Consider the following 20,664-nt stretch of genomic DNA (forward strand, 5'->3'; position numbering starts at 1 on the left):
TTCTTAAGGTTTGTTCGTGGGAAGTGTAGGATTTCAGAGTCGCAGGAAAAACCGAATGGTCTGAAGTCCTACGCTTCCCACGACAAACCTTCCGAGCCAAAGGCTTCCTTTGTAGTTTCCAGTCATTAAAATACATCTCTTGTTTGTCTGATTCTGTTGCTAATGCTGGGTAACAGCTGCGCTCTGTCAGTCCTGCATTCTCCCTGAAATGGGTTCAAGACTGGGGGTCTTCCAGCGGGCCACCAGTCGGTCCCCAGATTTAGCTCTCTGCACAGGGATTTCACATTGGAGGGAAATTCTCCTGTCTGATCCTACCTGGGAGGAACTCCTGTAACCTCCCAGGTTTTCACTCCACTTCCTGCTGTTTTGCAGGTCCCTGGGGAGTTCAGAAAGGTTTCGCTGCGGTGGCTGAAAATCTGGCTCATGGAACGTTCCTTCTGATTGTGCTTGTGACCTTGGGCTAGTCACAGCTTCTTGGAGTGACCTTGGGCTAGTCACAGCTTCTTGGAGCTCTCTCAGCCCCACCTAACTCACAGGGTGCTCACAGCCCCACTTAACTCACAGGGTGAGGGGGGAAGGGCAAGGAGATTGTAAGCCCCTTTGAGTCTCCTGCAGGAGAGAAAGGGGGAATATAAATCCAAACTCTTCTTCTTCTTCTTCTTGTGCTGCCAGTGAGCAGCACCTTCCTGAGCCTGGCTCATTTGTCAGAGAGCAGCAGCGGCGTAGTGGTTAAGAGCACGTGTACTCTAATCTGGAGAGCCAGGTTTGATGCCCCGTTCTGCCACTTGAGCCGTGGAGGCTTATCTGGTGAACTAGATTAGCTTGTGCACTCCAACACATGCCGGCTGGGTGACCTTGGGCCAGTCACAGTTCTTCTGAGCTCTCTCAGCCCCACCTACCTCACAGGGTGTTTGTCGTGAGGGGGGAAGGGAAAGGAGTTTGTAAGCCCCTTTGAGCCTCCTTACAGGAGAGAAAGGGGGGATATAAATCCAACTCTTCTTCTTCTCTTCTGTTTTGAGGAAACGATTGAGCATCTCAATAGGAAATGATTCAGTGAGTCACATTTCTGACTTTTCTTGACAAGTCTTCATTTCAGAATTCTTCCATCTCTGCCAATCGAGAGGTGTAACTAAAGATTGAACTATGCCTAGATTTGGCCGGCTGGGTCCAGTTGCTTCTTCGGGGTCCGGTCGGATTCCTTTGTGTAGCCTTCTGACTCCCTGATGCCGTTGGGGGGCCTTGTGAGCTCCCAGGCACAGTCTGCTCTTTGCTCCCAAACGCATTCCTTTGTCAGAACATATGGAGTCGATTATTGCCCCGTCTGCTTATTTCCTGTCTCCCTCTATTTCCTGCCCGTTATCCCCTGCCTTTGAACAGAGCAGAGCTGCGCTGAGTGACATGACTTCGGGGTCTCCTCGCATTCCTTCCCCCCCCCTTCCCCCCACACTTCTGGCTTGAGTTACTGTGCCAAAACAAGACTTGCGTGTAAAACGACTCTAGAGGAGTGCTTCTGGACTAGTGAAGGAAGAATGGAAGCGAGAAGATAATTCTCTCAGAACCGTTTGTGTCGGAGATGAATTGTTTTTGGAAATATTAATGCTGCCAGCTGCAAATGTACTTGCCCTCGCCTTCGTATTTTTCAGCAAGCTTCAGAAACAGAAGAAGAAGAGTTTGGATTTATATCCCCCCCTTTTCTGTCCTGTAAGGAGACTCAAAGGAGCTTACAAACCCCCCACAACAAATACCCTGTGAGGTGGGTGAGCTGAGAGAGCTCCAAAGAACTGTGACTCGCCCAAGGGCACCCAGCTGGCATGTGTTGAAGTGCACAGGCTAATCTGGTTCCCCAGATAAGCCTCCACAGCTCACGTGGCAGAGTGGGAATCAAACCCCGTTCTCCAGATTAGAGTTCACCTGCTCTTAACCACTATGCCACTGACAGAGGCAGGCAAGGGGGCCCGGGTAACCATTGGGGGGCGGGGCGGGGACTACAGCTTTAATGCTCTGCTCTTGTATTATGATGCGTCTCTGCATGAAACTTGCAGTCTTTGCTTCTCTGCACCGGCTGGCAGCATTTAGCTATGTGCCTTTCCTTCATAATTCATTCAGGCATCCATGCCTCTGGTGATAGCGATGCCCTTTCGGTTCCCTTGACCATAAAATAGGCTCGCGGTTTGTAATCCTCGCAATCGACTTCCACCTGGCTGCTCCCCCGGTGGCTCCCTCTTGCCTTTCTCCAACCTCTTCGCTAATTGAACGGCTCTCCCTTCCTTCCTCCCCCTACACCCTAAATCACAGCCCGGATGACTCATTAGCAGATTGCTCATCAAGACTTGCGCTCCCGCCCCCCACTTCCCTTGCATGTGAATTGTTGCTTAGCCACACTGTATATTGATTGACAGCCTTGTTGAGCCAGTGGTCAGTTTGGGGGGTTTGGGAGCACGGAGTGTGTGTCCCTAAAGCAGTGATGGCGAACCTATGGCACGGGTGCCAGAGGTGGCACTCGGAACCCTCTCTGTGGGCACGCGCACTCAGAGTTTGTCATGTGGGAGGCGGAAAATCACCCCATCACACACACACACATCTAGGCTGGCCTGGGCCACTGAGCATGACGTGAGCAGGGAGGACTCAGCTGGCAGGCCTGGTGCCTGTGCTGCGGTTGGCTGCTGCCCGAGAGGGGGGCTTGCAGAGGAGGCAGAGATGCTAGAGAGGCACAGAGCGGTGTGCACGGGACTTGCTGGAGGCTATAGCAGGCTGGCCCCTGCTTGAGCGGGTGGGGTGGAGGAAGAGGGAGCCAACCGTTTTTTTCTAAACGTAAACCTCAGCATTCAGGTTAAGTTGCCGGGTTGGCACTTTGCGATAAATAAGTGGGGTTTGGGTTGCAATTTGGGCACTCGGTCTCAAAAAGGTTCGCCATCGCTGCCCTAAAGAATGGCTGCTGAGTTGCAGCCAGTCACAGAATAGGGAGGGGTCCTCAGCCAGGTGTTCTTCTGTGGTGGAGACAGGAATTTTGTTTCCCTGAAGGGTTGCTCCTTGCAGCTACCCAAGAGCCTTCCTGGGCTCTTCTGAAGCACCTCCTGCTCCAGTCAGGTGAAGGAGAGCCAGTTCTGGCTCCTTGCTTTTGGGACGAAATCTTTTTGGGAGGAAGGAAGTTGATGGCAGGATACACGGAAGTGACTGCTGCGGCTCCACAGCAAACATCCTGCTTGCTTCGCAGACTTCTTTAGTGCGTTTTTCAAATTTCCGTTGTAAGTCCTGCTGATGTTCCTATTGAATCAGATTGGCTCGTGCATTCCCATTTTATCCACGAATCCCACCCTCGGCCCTCATGATAGAGTAGAATCATCCACAGAAAAATTGCTTGCAGGTAGAAGAGGTTTTGTACCTACCCTGTTTCCCCCAATATAAGACATCCCCAGAAAATAAGACGTGGTAGAGGTTTTGCTGAAGTACGAAATATAAGGCATCCCCCGAAAGTAAGATGTAGCAAAGTTTTTGTTTGGAAGCATGCCCAATGAACAGAACACAGAATAATAAGACATCCCCTGAAAATAAGACATAGCGCATCTTGGGGAGCAAAAATTAATATAAGACACTGTCTTATTTTCGGGGAAACACGGTAGCACAGTCCAGGAATGGCTGTACCCCCTTTTATCCGCAGTGTTTAGGCCAGCATTCAAAGTGGGAATCTTCTTTGGGGTGTTCATTCACTGGGACTTTTGCCTCTCCCTCTGTTGTGTAACACACACACGCACGCGCACGCACGCACGCGCGCACACACACACCCACCCCTGATGCTATGAACCACTTTTTGAAACAGATACATCTATTGCACGTATTTTGCCATGCTCATAGGGAAGGTATCTGGGGTTCTGTGTTAGAGCACATATGAGCACGAACGTAGAAGGCTCTAGATCTGATCCCTAGCATTCCCAGCAGAAAGCTAAGGGATCTCCCTGTGCCAGAAAACCCTGCAGATCTGCTTCCAATCAGAGTAGGCATTACCGACTTGAATAACTCATTGGTCTTGAGTTGTATGAAGCTGCTTCAAGTGGTTCACAGCTATAAAAGGCAGTAAGGAAAATTGCCATTCACATTGGCGTGGAAATGAGTCACATGGCTGTGTAGATCCTGGCCTTCTTCTCCAGCTCTGTCTGCTGACTTCAGTTTATTATGTGTTAAAATGACCCTGGAAAGATCAGCCTGTACATATCAAGGCACGGGCCGTAAGGACTCAGCAAGAACACAGAGAACCGGGCTGTCCTTAATAGCCTCTTGAGCACATTCAAATGATGCTGGCCACCAGCAACTCTCACCCTGTTTTGCCAATGTCAACATGGGGATTTGCATTCTGTCTAGTGTTGCACCAGCTTTCTGTTCTCCACATAATATCTGGCCTGCGTCTATACCATGCTAGCAAGTCTCCTTCCGGCATTTCCTGGTGGCTGGACAGTCCGCCATTCTTTACCAGAACATCCTGAATTCTGGAGGAAAAGCAGGAAGGGAATTGCAATGTTAAAAGGCAGTCCTGCGAAAGATATTATTTTTGCACAAGCCCCCGCTTTGTCTGGGGCAAAGGCTGTCCAGCCATTTGGACCGGGAGGAGAGAACGTCCAATGGCGCTCGAAGGTAATGTCAGGCTCCGTTCTTGGAGTGTTTTTTTTTCTGAGGCCCCCAAACTTCCCTCCGGGAAGAAGCCAGGGCCGCGGCAGCAGTCACAAGCAGAAGAAAAGGATCAAGGTGTTGAATACTTCCTTTGTTGTCACTCCTTGATCCCGACGTGTTTTGCGAGGGGATCTATCGTAGCGCAAGTCTCCGGTCAAGACGAGACTGGAGGCGTTTGCTACGATAGATCCCCTGACACAGCCCCAGGCAAAATGTGTTGGGTTGAGAAAGTAAGAATAAAGCAATTATTCAGCACTTTGATTCTTTTCTGTTGTTTCATCCTCCAATGTCACTTGCGCAGGAGTGTCTTTGATACACATACCCCCGCGCAGGGAGGGGGGTTCCCTGTGGAAAAACTGCCCCCGTGCCCCAGAATGGGTCTGCGATGGGGCCTCCGTTCAGCCCACCATCAAGATACCGTTTTCTCTTGCTCGGAGCTGATCCTTTGGCCCAAGCAGCCGGGCTCCGGGCAGGAGAATGAGTAGGGGGCTGTCCTATGTCATGACCAAATCTTTGACTCCCCCCCACTCCCACAGAGCGCATAGAGCAGTGGTGGCGAACCTTTGGCACTCCAGATGTTATAGACTACAATTCCCATCAGCCCCTTCCAGCATGGCCAATTGGCCATGCTGGCAGGGGCTGATGGGAATTGCAGTCCATAACATCTGGAGTGCCAAAGGTTCGCCACCATGGGCATAGAGGATAATGCCATAGGCCTTCTTTCTGTTATTAGCTCTGGAGGTTCTAGACTCCTTTGCTTGCAAGAGTTCCTCAGCATTTTCACTTGTGGGGGGTGACAAGGAGGAGACCATCGAGCAGCCGGAATGTCGGTTGGGTGAACTCCAGCAGGTTTGCCAGCAGGTGGCGCTGTGGACAATGGATTCAGCGGCTGCCTGAAAGCGCCCCGGCAGATGTTCTAATGTGATTTTATAGGTTTATGTTTCATCGGGAGCGGTTGCCGTGGAAACCCAGATTTGCCGAGCATTCTTTGTGAATTTGCGGTTAACGCTTTCACCGCCGGGGCGGTTCTGTGCGGTCAGATGGAATCGGGATCGAGAGCACAGCCTCAGGAGTCCTCCCCTTCTTAGCAGATTTTAGAGGCTTTGGATGCTGACAGCGAGGCCACAGCTGTTAAAATGCAGGCAGAAGAGGGAATGGCTGTATAGAAAACTGGCTGAAGGATTCATTCACAAAATCCTTTAATTTCCATGTCCCATTCTGTCCCCACCCTCTAAGGGCCATGGAGGATGTTACTGGCTCTCCCCTTTCCAGAGATATGCCCAAAAGGGCCCTGCAGAGCCTAGGGGGGTGTCTGCTCTGTTTCGGGGTCCGTGGTCCAGCTGCAGGCTTGTTGCTGGGGAGAGGAGAGCGTCTCTGGGAGACCCGGCTAATCTTCTTAGTGGTCAGAGCGCGGCAGATCATGGAAGGAGATTAACGGGGCTGGCCAGCTTGACCGCTCATGACTCAGGGACACTGATGGCATCACAGCAGCAGACGGCAGCCGAATGGCCAGGCAGGTGGGCCCCTGACAGCTGGCCAGGACCCTGCCTCAAAAGATGCTCACGGGGCAGGGTGCCGTCCCAAGAGGATCCCCCCCTCCCCAGGGGTAGGGAACCTGCAGCTCTCCAGATGTTCAGGAACTACAATTCCCATCAGCCCCTGTCAGCATGGCCAATTGGCCAAGCTGGCAGGGGCTGATGGGAATTGTAGTTCCTGAACATCTGGAGAGCCGCAGGTTCCCTACCCCTACCCCTCCCCGAGCCTGTCTTACCGCAGAGCACTAGAACGGCCCAAAATACATCTGAGTGCATGAATGGCAAAGATGGACTTTGACTGGCAAAGCCAGTGCATGAATGGCAAAGATGAGTGCATGAATGGCAAAGATGGACTTTGGCCTCCGCCCTGCCCCGCCCTGCCCCGCCCCTTCACATCAGCCCTAGAGGGTGCGCAAGAAGCTAGTGAAGTGGAAGGGGATGGAAAGCTCTTCTTTGGTCTCACCTCTGTATGCTGCCGTGACCTGTTCCTCTGCCCTGGGTAGAAGAGAGTGCATAAATGGTACCTGGGACTGCTTTCAGGGCTGTACTACTTCAGGCGACAGGTGGAGGGTTGTATGTGTTACAATACAACAACCTTTATTAGGCATATTAAAATAGGCTCCTGAGCATTACAGACATTTCTGAAGTACAAATCAAAAGTACATTCAAAACACAGACGGATAAACTGTATCTAGCATTGGTCGTGACTTAGAAAGTTCTGTCACTTGTAAAAGAAATGTTGCTACTTTTTCCAAGAGCACGGCCTCTGTGTTATTTAACAAAAGCTCCACAACAGAGTGGTCAGAGTCTCCTGCAGGTTTGTCTAAGACCCGCCCAGGAGAGAAATTCCTAATACCCACGTATCTCGGACAGTCAAGTATAATGTGAGCAAGAGTCTCCACTTGGTTTTTACAGTGTGGACAGACCTGATCCTGGAGAAGGATAGATAGGTAGCGACCCTTTGTAATGGCCGATGGAAAAGTATTGCAACTGGCCCTTGTAATAATCCATCTCTGTTGGGGTTCAGTAAATAGTTCAAGATATTTGGCTATGTGCCCCTGTTCTGGTACTATTCCGACAGAAAGGGGTGAGCGTGATTTATTTGCTTGGCCCAACAAGATTTGGTATTCCTGTTCTAGAAGTCTGCTTTTTAAGGTTTGCAGAATCTGGGTGACAGCATACAGAGATCTTCAAGTATTAAACCTAGAGAGTAGGTTTTTGATTTAAGAAGTTGATACCATTCAGAGGCAAATAGGGTTGTATGTGTGAAGATACGCAAAGGTGTGCAGGTCAGGGAGATTGGGTCTGCCCTTGATACGGGAACTTCCTGTGTGTTCAGCTCTTTTAACCAAAGGAAACACTTGAATGTGCGATTTCTCCCCACACACACACTCTCACACACTCTCTCTCTCTCACACACACACTCTCACACACTTCCCTGCACTGAGATGGTGCGTGTCACATGACACTTTATCTGTCTTTGAATCTGGGCCCGAGGGCGATTTATATCTTGCATCCTGATGCAGATGAGAGGGCGGAGGGAGGAGTGCTCCCTTAAAGCTCTGTGTGGGGTCCGAGGTGTTGCCTTTTGCTGCTATCGCCAGGGTTGGGCAGGAAGCAGGTGCTGTTGACAGCCGTCTCCATTTTATTTTTTTTCTCTTGCTCTTGCAGAAGGGGATGAAACCGGAGTCATGGACAGTCTGCTAGAGGCCTTGCAGTCAGGAGCGGCCTTCCGTAGGAAAAGAGGACCACGCCAAGGTAAGAGTCGCTCCGAACTTGTGTCCTTCCGGGAGGCAGGATGGGGTTTGCTCTTCCGCCCTTTCCTCTGGGAGCCGATGCAAAAGCTCTGGGCGGAGATGCAAACCTCTAGTCCCAGGAGAAGACTTCCTGCCTCGTCCCTCTGAAGGATTCAGTTTGTGTCCTGCTGACGGGTGACTGCGTTGGTGTCTCTACCCGCTGCTGCTGTGTGACAGCACACAGGACTGGACAGGAGTGGTGGATTCGAATCCCTCCTTTGCCGTGAGGCTCCCTGGCCAGCCCCTCTCCATCTAAACTACACAAAGGTGGGCTTTTTTTAGGATAAAATGGGAAAACATCACACATAAGCCCCTCTTCCACCTCCTCTCTTTCTCGCTCTCTGAATATTTATTTATTTATTTATTTATTTATTTGTAATCATTTTTATATACCGCCCCTCCCCCGAAGGGCTCTGGACGGTGAACAACACAATAACAACAATTCACATTAAAACCCCATTTAAAACAGTGGATTAAACAAATTTATATCGGCATCCAGCATAAGACTTCATAAAACTTCATAGGCCCACCCTATGGGGCCCAAACCCAGAGAGTTGGGCCCCATAAAAATTAAGGGTCCAGAGTGTAAAAGGGGGGGGGAGAGGAGGGCGTACATCAGCGGCCGGCCTCTCCAAACGCCCGGTGGAACAGCTCGGTCTTACAGGCCCTGCGGAACTCTCCAAGATCCCGCAGGGCCCGGATAGCTGGTGGTAAAGTGTTCCACCAGGCAGGGGCCAGGGCTGTAAAGGCCCTGGCCCGGGTAGAGGCCAGCCGCATCATTGAGGGGCTTCTCAACCTTCTGTCCTTGCCAGGGTGACCAAGAAGCCAAATGAGGATAGGGGCCTGTGCCCCCAAGGACTGGTATATACCCTGTGTGGACAAATCCCTTCCCTTTGTAGGCAGATGCTCAGGTGTCCAAGCAAACACCTTGCATCTTGCTAGACCAGGGGTAGGGAACCTGCGGCTCTCCAGATGTTCAGGAACTACAATTCCCATCAGCCTCTGTCAGCATGGCCAATTGGCCATGCTGGCAGGGGCTGATGGGAATTGTAGTTCCTGAACATCTGGAGAGCCGCAGGTTCCCTACCCCTGTGCTAGACCCTAAAAGATTTAAGCAGGGTCACATTTCCTTCTAGCCAGTGGGCCATAAGAGAATGAAACACTTGTGATAAGCAGTAACGCAGGTCTGCAGGTTTTTGAAGTGTGTTTGATATCGTGCGTTTGTGAATCAGAATCTGGTCCTCGAAGACTCAGAACTCAATAAGAGACTTTAGGGGTGGGAGGTACAAAAGAATAGAAAACCTGCAATGTATTGATGATTGATGTAGGAACCATTTTAACCCTAAGTGCCTTAAACGTATGCTTCACTTCTGACTTGGTCAGAGGACCTGCTGTTTTGCTGCAGGTGAGCATCAATCAGGAGTGCATCATCAATTCATCACAGGTGACATCACTTTGAGCCATCCCTTTACATGTGAATACCGTTTTAGCCAGTGGTGGGATCCAAAAATTTTAGTAACAGGTTCCCATGGTGGTGGGATTCAAACTGTGGCGTAGCGCCAATGGGGCTGGGCGGGGCACGACAGGGGCGGGGGCGGGCATTCCAGGGGTGGGGCATTCCTGGGCAGGGCTGTGGCAAGGATGCAGCCGCTGCGCCGGTCCTTGGGCGGGAAACGAATGCACGCAGGCTCAGGCTGCCACGCACACCGGTGCACCTCCTGCTAGACTGCTTCAAGTTCTGCGCGCTACTGCTGAGAGGAAGGGTGTAACTAAGGCAAAAATCACGTGGCAAAATCACCAATTAGTAACCCCCTCTCGGCACACACAAATAATTAGTAACCTACTCTCGGGAACCTGTGAGAACCTGCTGGATCCCACCTCTGGGTTTAGCCCATATCATACTAAAATGCAGGTTGAATGTACTGAAAGAAGGTGGCTTTTCGCACCCCCAAGTGGAGATTTAACATCGTAATGAGCAATCTGAGGAAAGCTGCGGTCAACCCATCACCTACAAAGAACAGCGGCCAACTATCGAAGGCCACAAAACAGCAAACAATCCACATTGCTCTATGCTTATCTTTGAAAGAAGCAAGGAGGTGTTATCCATTGCTGGGGTTGGAGACCCGGAGTCTAGAATGTACCCTTGAAGATAAGAAACACTGAGACATAAAACAAAATCTGCTACCATTAGGGGGGCATAACCCACTCACCAGGGCCTTCTCTATTGGCAGGCCATAAGACTCCTTCCTTCCTTCCCTAGGATATGGGAGGGTCTTTTGGAAAGACTGACACGGCATAAGCCTCACAAAGATAGTTATCTAAGTTTAACTGCTGTCTTCAAATAGCCTAGTTCAAAGCCTACAGTTCTCACTGCATTTGCAAGTCGTTGGCCTCTGTGCTAAAAGTCTATTTCTTTTCTAAATTAGGTTACCTTTAGGAACAGGTGGTCTAATTCAATCAAACTGTGTTATTCTATTGGGATCATTTATTCTAAAAATAAGAAAAATAAAAACTATTTTCCAAAATGCGCTCTCATGATGATCACGGAACACAGCCATCAGTCGTGGGATAATTTAAATTGGTTACGCCAAGGTGAAGCAAGAACTTGCAGCTGAATGCTACACTCTTGCAGAAGGGTAGAAGCGGAAAGTCATTTTCACTTTGCAACCGGTTTACGTTCTAGTTGCGCCAGAACAGGGAGGCTGACAGCTACAGACTTTCCTCTAAACTGCTTGGTTTGCCTTTTAAAGAGTGAGATGGGCTTAAGAGAATTCCTTTTTTTCCCCCACAGCGAAAGCAGGTGAGCAAAAGGTGGGTTTTTTTTAGCAGTTTGGAGGAAGGAGGGCACTCAGCAGGTGCAGCTGAAGCCTTGCTCAGCTATTCATGTTGAACATGTCAAAGGCTGGAGAGTAAACGTATACAGGTGACGTGTGACGGTTGACTGAAAACATCTCACCAAATCATGGTTAATTATGTTTTCACATAATATCAGAACTGACGTAGGTTTCTTCCAACTGGCAGACCAGGAAAAAAAACACCTGTATCCTCTGAACTGAGTGACTGGGTTGCCCCCGTGTGAATGAAGACCCGGTTCCCTTGTTTATGCCACACCACATGCCGCAGACTTTCCCTCCATTTCCTCTGCTCTGCCTCTTTTGTCTGTGGCAAGCTTGCACAGAAGGAAAGGGGCTGAGAGCCAAAGTGTGAGTATGCTGGGCTGAGAGGAAACCAGCCCGAGGCCTAGACAAAGCCGTGCCTTTTGCCCCTGGATGAGGTTCTACGGCAGGGGTGGGCAATTATTTTTTCCATGGGGCCGCATAAGAAACAGAAAATATTGTGGAGGGCCGGGCCAAAAGGCAGGGGGGCGAGGCGCTTTTGAAAGCCCCGCAGAAGCCGGCAGCCAAGGCAACTGGCTTGTGTGGGGCTTTCAAAGGCGCCTTGCTCCCCAGCACGGCAGGGGGGCCAGTCAGGGTCATCCGGCGGGCCGGATGTGGCCCGCGGGCCTTATAATGCCCAGGTCTGTTCTACGGCTATGCAGTACAAGTCCAGGTCAGTTTTTAGAGCAAATATTGCCTGAGGCGCCCTTGTGAAGAAGGTACTAAGATAGAGGATTACAGCATGTAGTCGATACCCCAGGCAAAAACCGTAACACAAGCCTAAAATATGCTCCCCGTATTGCATCAGTGATTGAACATTCCAACCCTGTGTGAGCGATAAGTGTGTTTCCACAAAGGAAATAAAGAGGAACATATCCCTTTAAGAAGGATCGTAGCAGAAACAGCATTGCCTTTGTAGCTGGCACATGACTGGGCAGCTACGGAGCATCACTAATTGCAACATCGCTTCCCACTTCTTCAGAAAATGTTTGTGGAGATGTCTGTGTTGGTCCCAGTCGTTTGGTGCTTGAGAAATCTTCTGTGTATTTCTAAAAGCTTTCCAACGCTGATTGCAAAACGATCCCTCGATCTGTTGCAACTCTCTGCTCACACTGTGGCAGTCCTCGTGTCTGCCGTTGCTCTCAGACTGCAGACATTTTCTTGCACCTTCTCTGAAGAAGTGCTCACCACAAAACAGCTGGTTTATGGCAGGAGTTTGTAAACAGCTTTAGTAATTGTAAAGTGCATTTTTGTCCAAATAAACTGATAATGTTGCAATCGGTGTTGTGTTATGGCTCAGCAGCTATAGTCATGTGTCAACTACAGGGGCTATTCTGTTCTGCCATTTTGTTCTGCTGAGATCCTTCTATGTCAGTGGTTCTCAACCTTCCTAATGCCGCGACCCTTTAATACAGTTCCTCATGTTGTGGTGACCCCCAACCATAAAATTGGTATATATAAAATATAAAAAGACCGTTTTCCGATGGTCTTAGGCGACCCCTGTGAAAGGGTCGTTCGACCCCCAGGTTGAGAACCACTGTTCTGTGTCCATATTCTAGATGGGATATGTTCCTTTTCGCATCAGGAGTAGCAGTGGCGTAGTGGTTAAGAGCAGGTGCATTCTAATCTGGAGAAACCGGATTTGATTCCCTGCTCTGCCGCTTGACCTGTGAAGGCATATCTGGAGAATTCAGATTAGCCTGTGCACTTCAACACACACCAGCTGGGTGACCTTGGGCTAGTCACAGTTCTTCGGAGCTCTCTCAGCCCCACCCACATCACAGGGTGTTTGTTGTGAGGGGGGAAGGGAAAGGAGATTGTAAGCCCTTTTGAGTCACCTATAAGAGAGAAAGGGGGGGATATAAATCCAAACTCCTCCTCTTCTTCTGTAGAACTATATGTACATGTGTAATATATACAGGGTTGGAACGTTCAGTTACTGATGTAATAAATATAGTATATTTTAGCCTTGGGTTACAGTTTTTGCCTTTTGGTATAGCCTTTGTGAAAAAGACATTGTGGCGTACGTAAGCCTAGAATTCCAGTTCCACAGCTGCCGTGTAAATGATGGATCCCTTCATGAACTATGGCAGGCGTACCCTGACGAGCCATTCAAAGAGCGTGTTGGGTTTCGTTCCAGAGGATTTGCTTGCAAAAAATGGTCCATGCTATTTCCCATAGAAGCATGAGATAGCCCTTCCTTTTCATGGGCTTGCGGGAGGAGGTTATATTCCCCCGTCACTGCAACAGACTGTGTCTGAACCCCATCAGCGCTGATCTTTGACTCCCATTTTGCTGAGGAGCAGCTGTCTCTATTCACTCCGGGTGCTGGCATCTTCTGCTTAAGCTGTAAAGGAATGAAAAAGCAGACAGGCCTCTCGGGCGCCCCTGAATAGCTTAGAGGGCTTTTGTGGGGCGAGATTGTTTCCACGAGTCCATTAAGAAAGGCACGAGGCTGCGGGAGGGGAGCAGACAATGCTCCTGTGTCTGTCCCCCGGTCCCCCGGCCTGCCGTCATGACTTCAGCCCAGTGACTCACAGGGCCGGCTGCCTTTGATAGCTCATCTTGTTCCCCTGGTGCAGTTTTCGCATCATGCGAGCCATCTGTTCCTGGAGAGATGGAGTCCAGAATGTACCAATAGCTCCACCCTCTGCCCCGACCAAGTTCCTTCTATGACTGGGGTGTTGTGTGGATTCCGAACTGTATGGCCATGTTCTAGTAGCATTTTCTCCTGACGTTTCACCTGCATCTGTGGCTGGCGTCTTCAGAGGAACGTCAGGAGAAAATGCTACTAGAACACGGCCATACAGCCCGGAAAACACACAACACCCCAGTGATTCCGGCTGTGGAAACCTTCCTTCTTTGACGATCACAGAAACTTATTTATTTATTTATTATTTTTTGGACTTTTATACCACCCCATCCCCAAAGGGCTCTGGGCGGTGTACAATATAAAATATCAATATAAATAAATGGCTAAAACCTTTAAAACAGCGATAACAATAGTAATAACAATATGGCCAACCCCATTTTTAAAATTCTCCCCGGAGGAGGAGGACGAGTCCCAGGATGATAGGCCCAGGTGTAAGGAGCCAACTAGGGGGCACCATTTCAGCGGCTGGTCCCTCCAAAAGCCCGGCGGAACAACTCCGTTTTACAGACCCTGTGGAACTCATTGAGGTCCCGCAGGGCCCTGACAACCGGAGGAAGGGTGTTCCACCAGGCCGGGGCCAGAGCCGTAAAAGCCCTGGCCCGCGTGGAGGCCAGCCGCATCATTGAGGGGCCAGGGACCACTAATAAATTGGCCTCCACTGAACGGAGAGGCCGTGCAGGGACGTATGGGGTGATGTGGTCTCGAAGATACGAGGGTCCCAAGCTGCGTAAGGCCTTAAAGGAAACTTAGAGGAAACAGTCCTTGCCATAGGGGCAGAGAAGCAATATTCCCAGACACTTTGAACCAACTGGAGGAGGCGGACATATTTTGTTCCACACTATCAGTAATATTTCAAGGAAAATTGAAATATAGGCCATATTTATTTTGTAGTTAAATCCAAGCTCATTTACTACTCGAAAAACATAAAATGTGTTACGTAGAACCGGGTGCCTAACATTGTACTGTTTAGTGTATCTATGAAATTTGAAAGCACAAAACTGTTCTATTCGAGCTGTCATTGCAAACATGCCAAGTGCGAGAAGTGGAGGGATAGGCAGCTGCACGTTTCGGTCGTTGCCAACTGGGAAAACAGGAAAAAAAATAAGAGCTGAAAATAGATGCTGTAAACACTGAACATCTTTATTATCTGAATTTAGAAGCAGTTCCTTCTTCACACAGCCAGCATGATTAAGAAACAGACTATTTTTTGAAAAGAGTTTGGAATAATCCGCATTCACATAACAAAAACCTACTGCCTTGCATGGCTAGCTGATGGCTGACGTAGTTTTTGGAGAATATTTTGAAGAGGTGATATGAGAGAAACAGGTTTCTTCTAGATAAGCTGCCTGGCCCTGGGTGCCTCTCAGTGGTGGGATCCCAAATTTTTAGTAACAGGTTCCCATGGTGGTGGGATTCAAACTGTGGCGTAGCGCCAATGGGGCTGGGCGGGGCACGATGGGGGTGTGGCCGGGCATTCCAGGGGCGGGGCATTCCTGGGCGGGGCTGTGGCAAGGACGCAGCTGCTGCACCAGTCCTTGGGCAGGAAACAAATGCATGCAGGCGCAGGCTGCCACGCACGCCGGTGCACCTCCTGCTAGACTGCTTCAAGTTCTGCACACTACTGCTGAGAGGAGGGGTGTAACTAAGGCAAAAATCACATGGCAAAATCACCCATTAGGAACCCCCTCTCAGCACACACAAATAATTAGTAACCTACTCTTGCGAACCTGAGAGAACCTGCTGGATCCCACCTCTGGTGCCTCTACTTGGTCACCTAGGGAAAATGAAAGTAATTTTCCATCAGCCTGCTCATCCCCTATCCCTCCTGGTGCTCCTCCGCTCCCACCTGACACCTATACACCTCTAAGGAGTCAGGTGTCTCAGCAAGCTTGGGGCAGGGTGCGGGCTCATTGGCTACTCCCCAGCCATGAACAAGAGTGGAAGAATTTCCAGCTTTCACAAGAAACAACCTTCCCTGCCAGTAATTCTCACAATACTAGAACCAGGGGGCATACATTGAAAATGCTTGGGGGGGGGGGGGGGGTTAGGACTAATAAAAGGAAACATTTCTTCACGTAACGCGTGATTGGTGTTTGGAATATGCTGCCACAGGAAGTTATGATGTCCACTAACCTGGATAGCTTTAAAAGGGGCTTGGACAGATTGATGGAGGAGAAGTCGATCTCTGGCTCCCAATCTTGATCCTCCTTGATCTGAGGTTGCAAAAGCCTTAGCAGACCAGGTGCTCGGGAGCAGCAGCAGCAGAAGGCCATTGCTTTCATGACCTGCATGTGAGCTCCCAAAGGCACCTGGTGGGCCACTGCGAGTAGCAGAGTGCTGGACTAGTTGGACTCTGGTCTGATCCAGCAGGCTAGTTGTTATGTTCTTATGTTCTTAATTGCATCTCCGTTGGCCACTTTCAAACATTGTGGCCATGCCTAGCAGCAGTCCAGCAGTCACACACACACAAAGTGCTACCTGTGACACTCCTGATGTGTGCAATCACCAAGTTATCCGAACAGGGGTGACGTGCGCATTTTCCTTGCCTATGTGACTTTTGGGCACCTGAATAAGATTCCGAAAAACCTAGCCATCAGTTTGCTTGTTCTTGAAGCTGTGTGCATGTGCAGAACCTACACAATGAATGCTGTTGAGACAGCATGGCAGCGGTGTGTGTCTGTGAGGATCTGTGTGTGGTGGGAAGGCTCCTGGTAAATATGGGGTATGTCTGAAAAGGGTTATTCCCATTTAGGGCTGTCTCCTGTCCCTTGGGGTTGGACCCATTTAACTCAGTTGTGCCCACTTCCCCTTGCTGCCGACCTTTAGGGTGTGCAAGTCCTGTGATTCCCAACCACAGCCCTTTTTGATGGTAGAAGAGAATCTCTCCTCTTGTTTTCACCAGCGTACAAACCAGTTGGTTCCAACTCTTACTGCATGTTTCTCCACAGTGTATTGTCGGGCTCAACCTCAGGATCTGTATCCATTTTGCTTGGGGGAAATGCTGTTTGTGTGGTTTCAAAGTACCTTTTGTGTAAATTCCACTGGAATAACGGGGGCATTTAGACGTTGCTGACTCCCATCCTGGTGACCTCTTGAAGCTCCATGAGAATTTCCTATTCCGAGTCCCACTCAGTTGAAGTCCGAAGCCATTTAGAAATGGAAGAGCCCTGTTTTTTTTTGGTGGAGTGCTGCATTTTGAAGTAGCACTTGGGGGGTCTCTATTTTGCAGTTCTGGAGACAAAAAATCATAACGTTGGTGGATTGAGCTCCGACATCAGATGGTTTTTGAAAAGATTCTGCATATATGTATGTGATCCCCAACTGGTTACCAAGAGGGGGAGGACATTTAACATGGGGCATAATGCAAAGAAAAGAGATCCACTGATTCCCTGCCTTCCTTTGGTCTTCAAAAGGCCCAGCCTCACCCACAACCCATATCCAGCCACAGCGAGACCCAGTGACGGAGCTACCGGGGGGAGGGGGGTGCATGTTGCACAGGGCGCACGCCTGGAGGGATGGAAAATCGTCCCCAACCCCGGCGGCGCCCCCACAGCCCCCCACCCCCCCACCACTGTTATTGAAACAATGCAGGCTGGAGAAGCGGCCTGTTCCCTTCAGGCTGAAAATGGCCTAGCGGGAACTACACTTGTGAGCCCCAAGGTCTCCTGGGAAGTGTAGTTCCCAGCAGGCCGTTTTCACCCTGAAGCGAACAGGCCGCTTCTCCAGCCTGCACTGTTTCAGTAAGGTAAGTGTGGAGGGGGGGCACCGTGGGAGGGGGGCGGGAAACTCAGAGAGCGCACCGGGCACAGTATGGCCCAGCTACGCCTCTGGTGAGGCCTCTTTGGCAAGAATGAAGCATAAGAAGGCTTTCCAGCTTGGCTGCATGCCAACAGGTTCTTTTTCTTGTCTCTGCCGCTGGCGTTCTTCCAGGGGGAAAATAACTGAGTCACCCCTTTCTGGGCATGCTTCGGCCATCGTTCCTCTGCTATGCTTCGTGATGCTCAAGTTTCTTTGCCCTCTCGCTTTTATTTACGGGCCGTTGTCTGCCGAAGGCGAATCTGAAGAGATGCCCCCCCTCTCTGGCCCTCTGCTCTGCTGTAGCTCCAGGGTCAAAGGCCCAGTTTACACAGATGGCTCCGTCACTGGGCGCAAAAGAGTTTCCTGCCGCCTTGGATCTTTTGGCCGGGGGCGTTTGCTTCCAAGCTTTCTCTCCGAGCGATTTGACAGGCTCCGCTTTTTATTTTCTTGCAGCTACCTCTCTTCTGTCCCTTTACGAGGTGGTGAAGGAGGCGTCTGAGCGGGTAATCTGTGGGCATGTCCGTGTTCTTCACCCCCTTTCCATCCCCCCCCCCTTGTGTGCTATAGGCAGGGAGGATTGCAAAAGGAGAGACTCTTGCAGGCAGCCTCCGAATCAGGGTTCCAGACTGCCCTGGTGCATGTAAAAAACAAAAGACATGAACCTACCTTTTGTGAAGACCAACCAGAACGACCAAGAAGACACGTGCAAGCTCTCAGGATCTCCAGAACTCTTCAGCCGACTGACTTTATGAAAGGGGGAGGGGACAGAATTCAGGCTGTGAGGTGAAGGCCTTTTCCTTATATCTTTCCTGAGTGGAATGCCTCCAGGCTTCCTGGGGTAGTAGCTGGGGCTGGTGCTAGTTTGTACTTTGGCCTTCTGGAACTGTGGAAGCCTCCAAGCCAGTAACTAATTATATGTCCCTTAATGCCAAATGAAACATGGAGGTCCCTTGGAAATCTAGGAAGAAGAGTTTAGATTAGTACCCCACTTTTCTCAACCGTAAGGAGTCTCAAAGTGGCTTACAAAGTCCTTCTCTTCCTCTCTCCCCAACAGCTATCTTGTGAGGTAGGTGGGGCTTGGAGAGTTCCGAAAGAACTGTAACTAGCTCAGGGTCATCCAGTAGGCTTACTTGTGGAGGAGTGGGGAATCAAACCTGGTTCTCCAGATTAAAGTCCACCTGCTCTTAACCACTACAGCACACTGGCTGTCTGAGGGCAAATGGGGCACTCCTTAGGTGAACGTTTTGGTTGGTCTTGACAGAAGGTACCACATGGCTTTTGTGTTTGGGGGTTTTCCATGGACCAACAAGGCTACCTGGAACCTTGAAGGACATCTTCTGGCCACTGTTTCCATTGCCTACTCTCGGATGTGGTCCAGGTAAATTTGTGGCCTCTGTGAGGGCCCAGTCTGTTATATTTGGGTGAATCCTCTGTCTTCTACTGGGCCTCCTGAGGCTGTCCTCTGGCTGTCTCTCTCCTCCTTTCCATCCCTCCTGGCTGGCATGTGCTGTGTTTCTGGCTCCGGTACCACAGTGATCCATCACCCTGGGAGTCCGTTCATCTGACACTTCCATTTACTTCTAATTGCTTACTTACCATTCTATCCCTTTCCCCTCTGAGTTCTGCAAACTAGCTGACAGAAAGCCTTCCTGAAAGATTGCTTTTCAAGAACAGGACAGGGTTACAAGGTTATTAAGACACTTTGCAGATTTGGGGGCAAGGACGACCGAGCTTGAGGGTTAAAAAAAACTCCAATTGAGGATGAACCGTGCAAGCTCAGGTAACCATTGAATGGAATCCTGTAGATCCGTTCCAAGAGCTGAAGTTTGCAACTTCGGTTGGAAAGGTGCCTCGGGGAAGTAACCTCCTCTGGCGGAGTTCCATGCCTCTGTCTGAAAACAGCAAATGTTTGTTTATGATGCACGCCATTCTCTAGCGGCTGCAATCAGGAGCAGATTGATTGGAGTAAGGGCTGAAAAGCCCTTTTCCCTCAGCTGTTTTCCCCTTTCTCAGACATCTCCTTCAGGTTGCTTTTCAGTTGGCTTAGAGGCCCCTTCCGCACAGAAGAAGAAGCAAGCCTTTATTGGCATAGACAGCAGTACAACAATAATAAAAAGACGGATTAAAAAGCATATACAATGCAAAATACATGTTAGGTCGAAGGAAATCTACTGGCGTTTAGTAATTTCCAGGAGAAAGTCTGCCACTATCATACAGAGAGAAGGATCAGGGTTGTCCAACAAGTAGTGTAATCTAATTAAATCGGGGAGATGGGGTAAATGTAAAGGAGTAAGATTCACATACTTGGATCTGATTTCCTTGAATCTGAGACAATGAAGTAATTGGTGGGCCAGAGATTCAACTGAGCCATCATTACATGGGCACAATCTTTTAGCCTTTTCTTGCTTATTAAATCTGCCATGTAGCAAGGCAGAAGGCATAACATTAAACCTGGCGAGCATTATGGCTCTCCTTTGAACAGGGTTTATTAAGCAATACAGGTAGTGTGCCAAGTGGCCCCGTTCAAGATCATTTCCCCCCACTGGGCAGTACTGCTCTCCAAACCACACAGGACAGCAATCTCACCCCTTCCGCACACCCCCCCCCCCCCCCCCCCCCCCCCGCCCCCCCCCCCCCCGCCGGCCGCCCCCCCCCCCCCCCCCCCCCCCCCCCCGCCGCCCCCCCCCCCCCCCCCGCCCCCCCCCCCCCCCCCCCCCCCCCCCCCACCCCTCCAGGACCCCAGCCCCCCCCCCCCCCCCCCCCCCCCCCCCCCCCCCCCCCCCCCCCACCCCCCCCCCCCCCCCCCCCCCCCTCCACCAACCCCCCCCTCCCCCCACCCCCCCCCCCCCCCACCCCCCCCCCCCCCCACCCCCCCCCCCCCCCACCCCCCCCCCCCCCCACCCCCCCCCCCCCCCACCCCCCCCCCCCCCCACCCCCCCCCCCCCCCACCCCCCCCCCCCCCCACCCCCCCCCCCCCCCACCCCCCCCCCCCCCCACCCCCCCCCCCCCCCACCCCCCCCCCCCCCCACCCCCCCCCCCCCCCACCCCCCCCCCCCCCCACCCCCCCCCCCCCCCACCCCCCCCCCCCCCCACCCCCCCCCCCCCCCACCCCCCCCCCCCCCCACCCCCCCCCCCCCCCACCCCCCCCCCCCCCCACCCCCCCCCCCCCCCACCCCCCCCCCCCCCCACCCCCCCCCCCCCCCACCCCCCCCCCCCCCCACCCCCCCCCCCCCCCACCCCCCCCCCCCCCCACCCCCCCCCCCCCCCACCCCCCCCCCCCCCCACCCCCCCCCCCCCCCACCCCCCCCCCCCCCCACCCCCCCCCCCCCCCACCCCCCCCCCCC

The 20,664-nt window shown here is 51.5% G+C and overlaps 1 protein-coding gene across 1 annotated transcript in view; it reads left to right on the forward strand.

Annotated features, from left to right (window-relative positions):
- Nucleotides 1–18,233, forward strand: part of DIAPH1 (diaphanous related formin 1) — a 133,880-nt gene extending 115,647 nt beyond the window's left edge. The window contains exons 27-28 of the mRNA XM_048516120.1: nucleotides 7,869–7,955; nucleotides 17,774–18,233. Coding sequence (XP_048372077.1) covers nucleotides 7,869–7,955; nucleotides 17,774–17,964 — 278 coding nt within the window. The 3' untranslated portion in view covers nucleotides 17,965–18,233. The remainder of the gene's footprint in view (nucleotides 1–7,868; nucleotides 7,956–17,773) is intronic.
- Nucleotides 18,234–20,664: the final 2,431 nt, after the last annotated feature.

Source organism: Sphaerodactylus townsendi, linkage group LG14 (genome assembly GCF_021028975.2).
Source record: "Sphaerodactylus townsendi isolate TG3544 linkage group LG14, MPM_Stown_v2.3, whole genome shotgun sequence".
In the NCBI taxonomy this organism is placed as follows: Eukaryota; Metazoa; Chordata; class Lepidosauria; order Squamata; family Sphaerodactylidae; genus Sphaerodactylus; species Sphaerodactylus townsendi.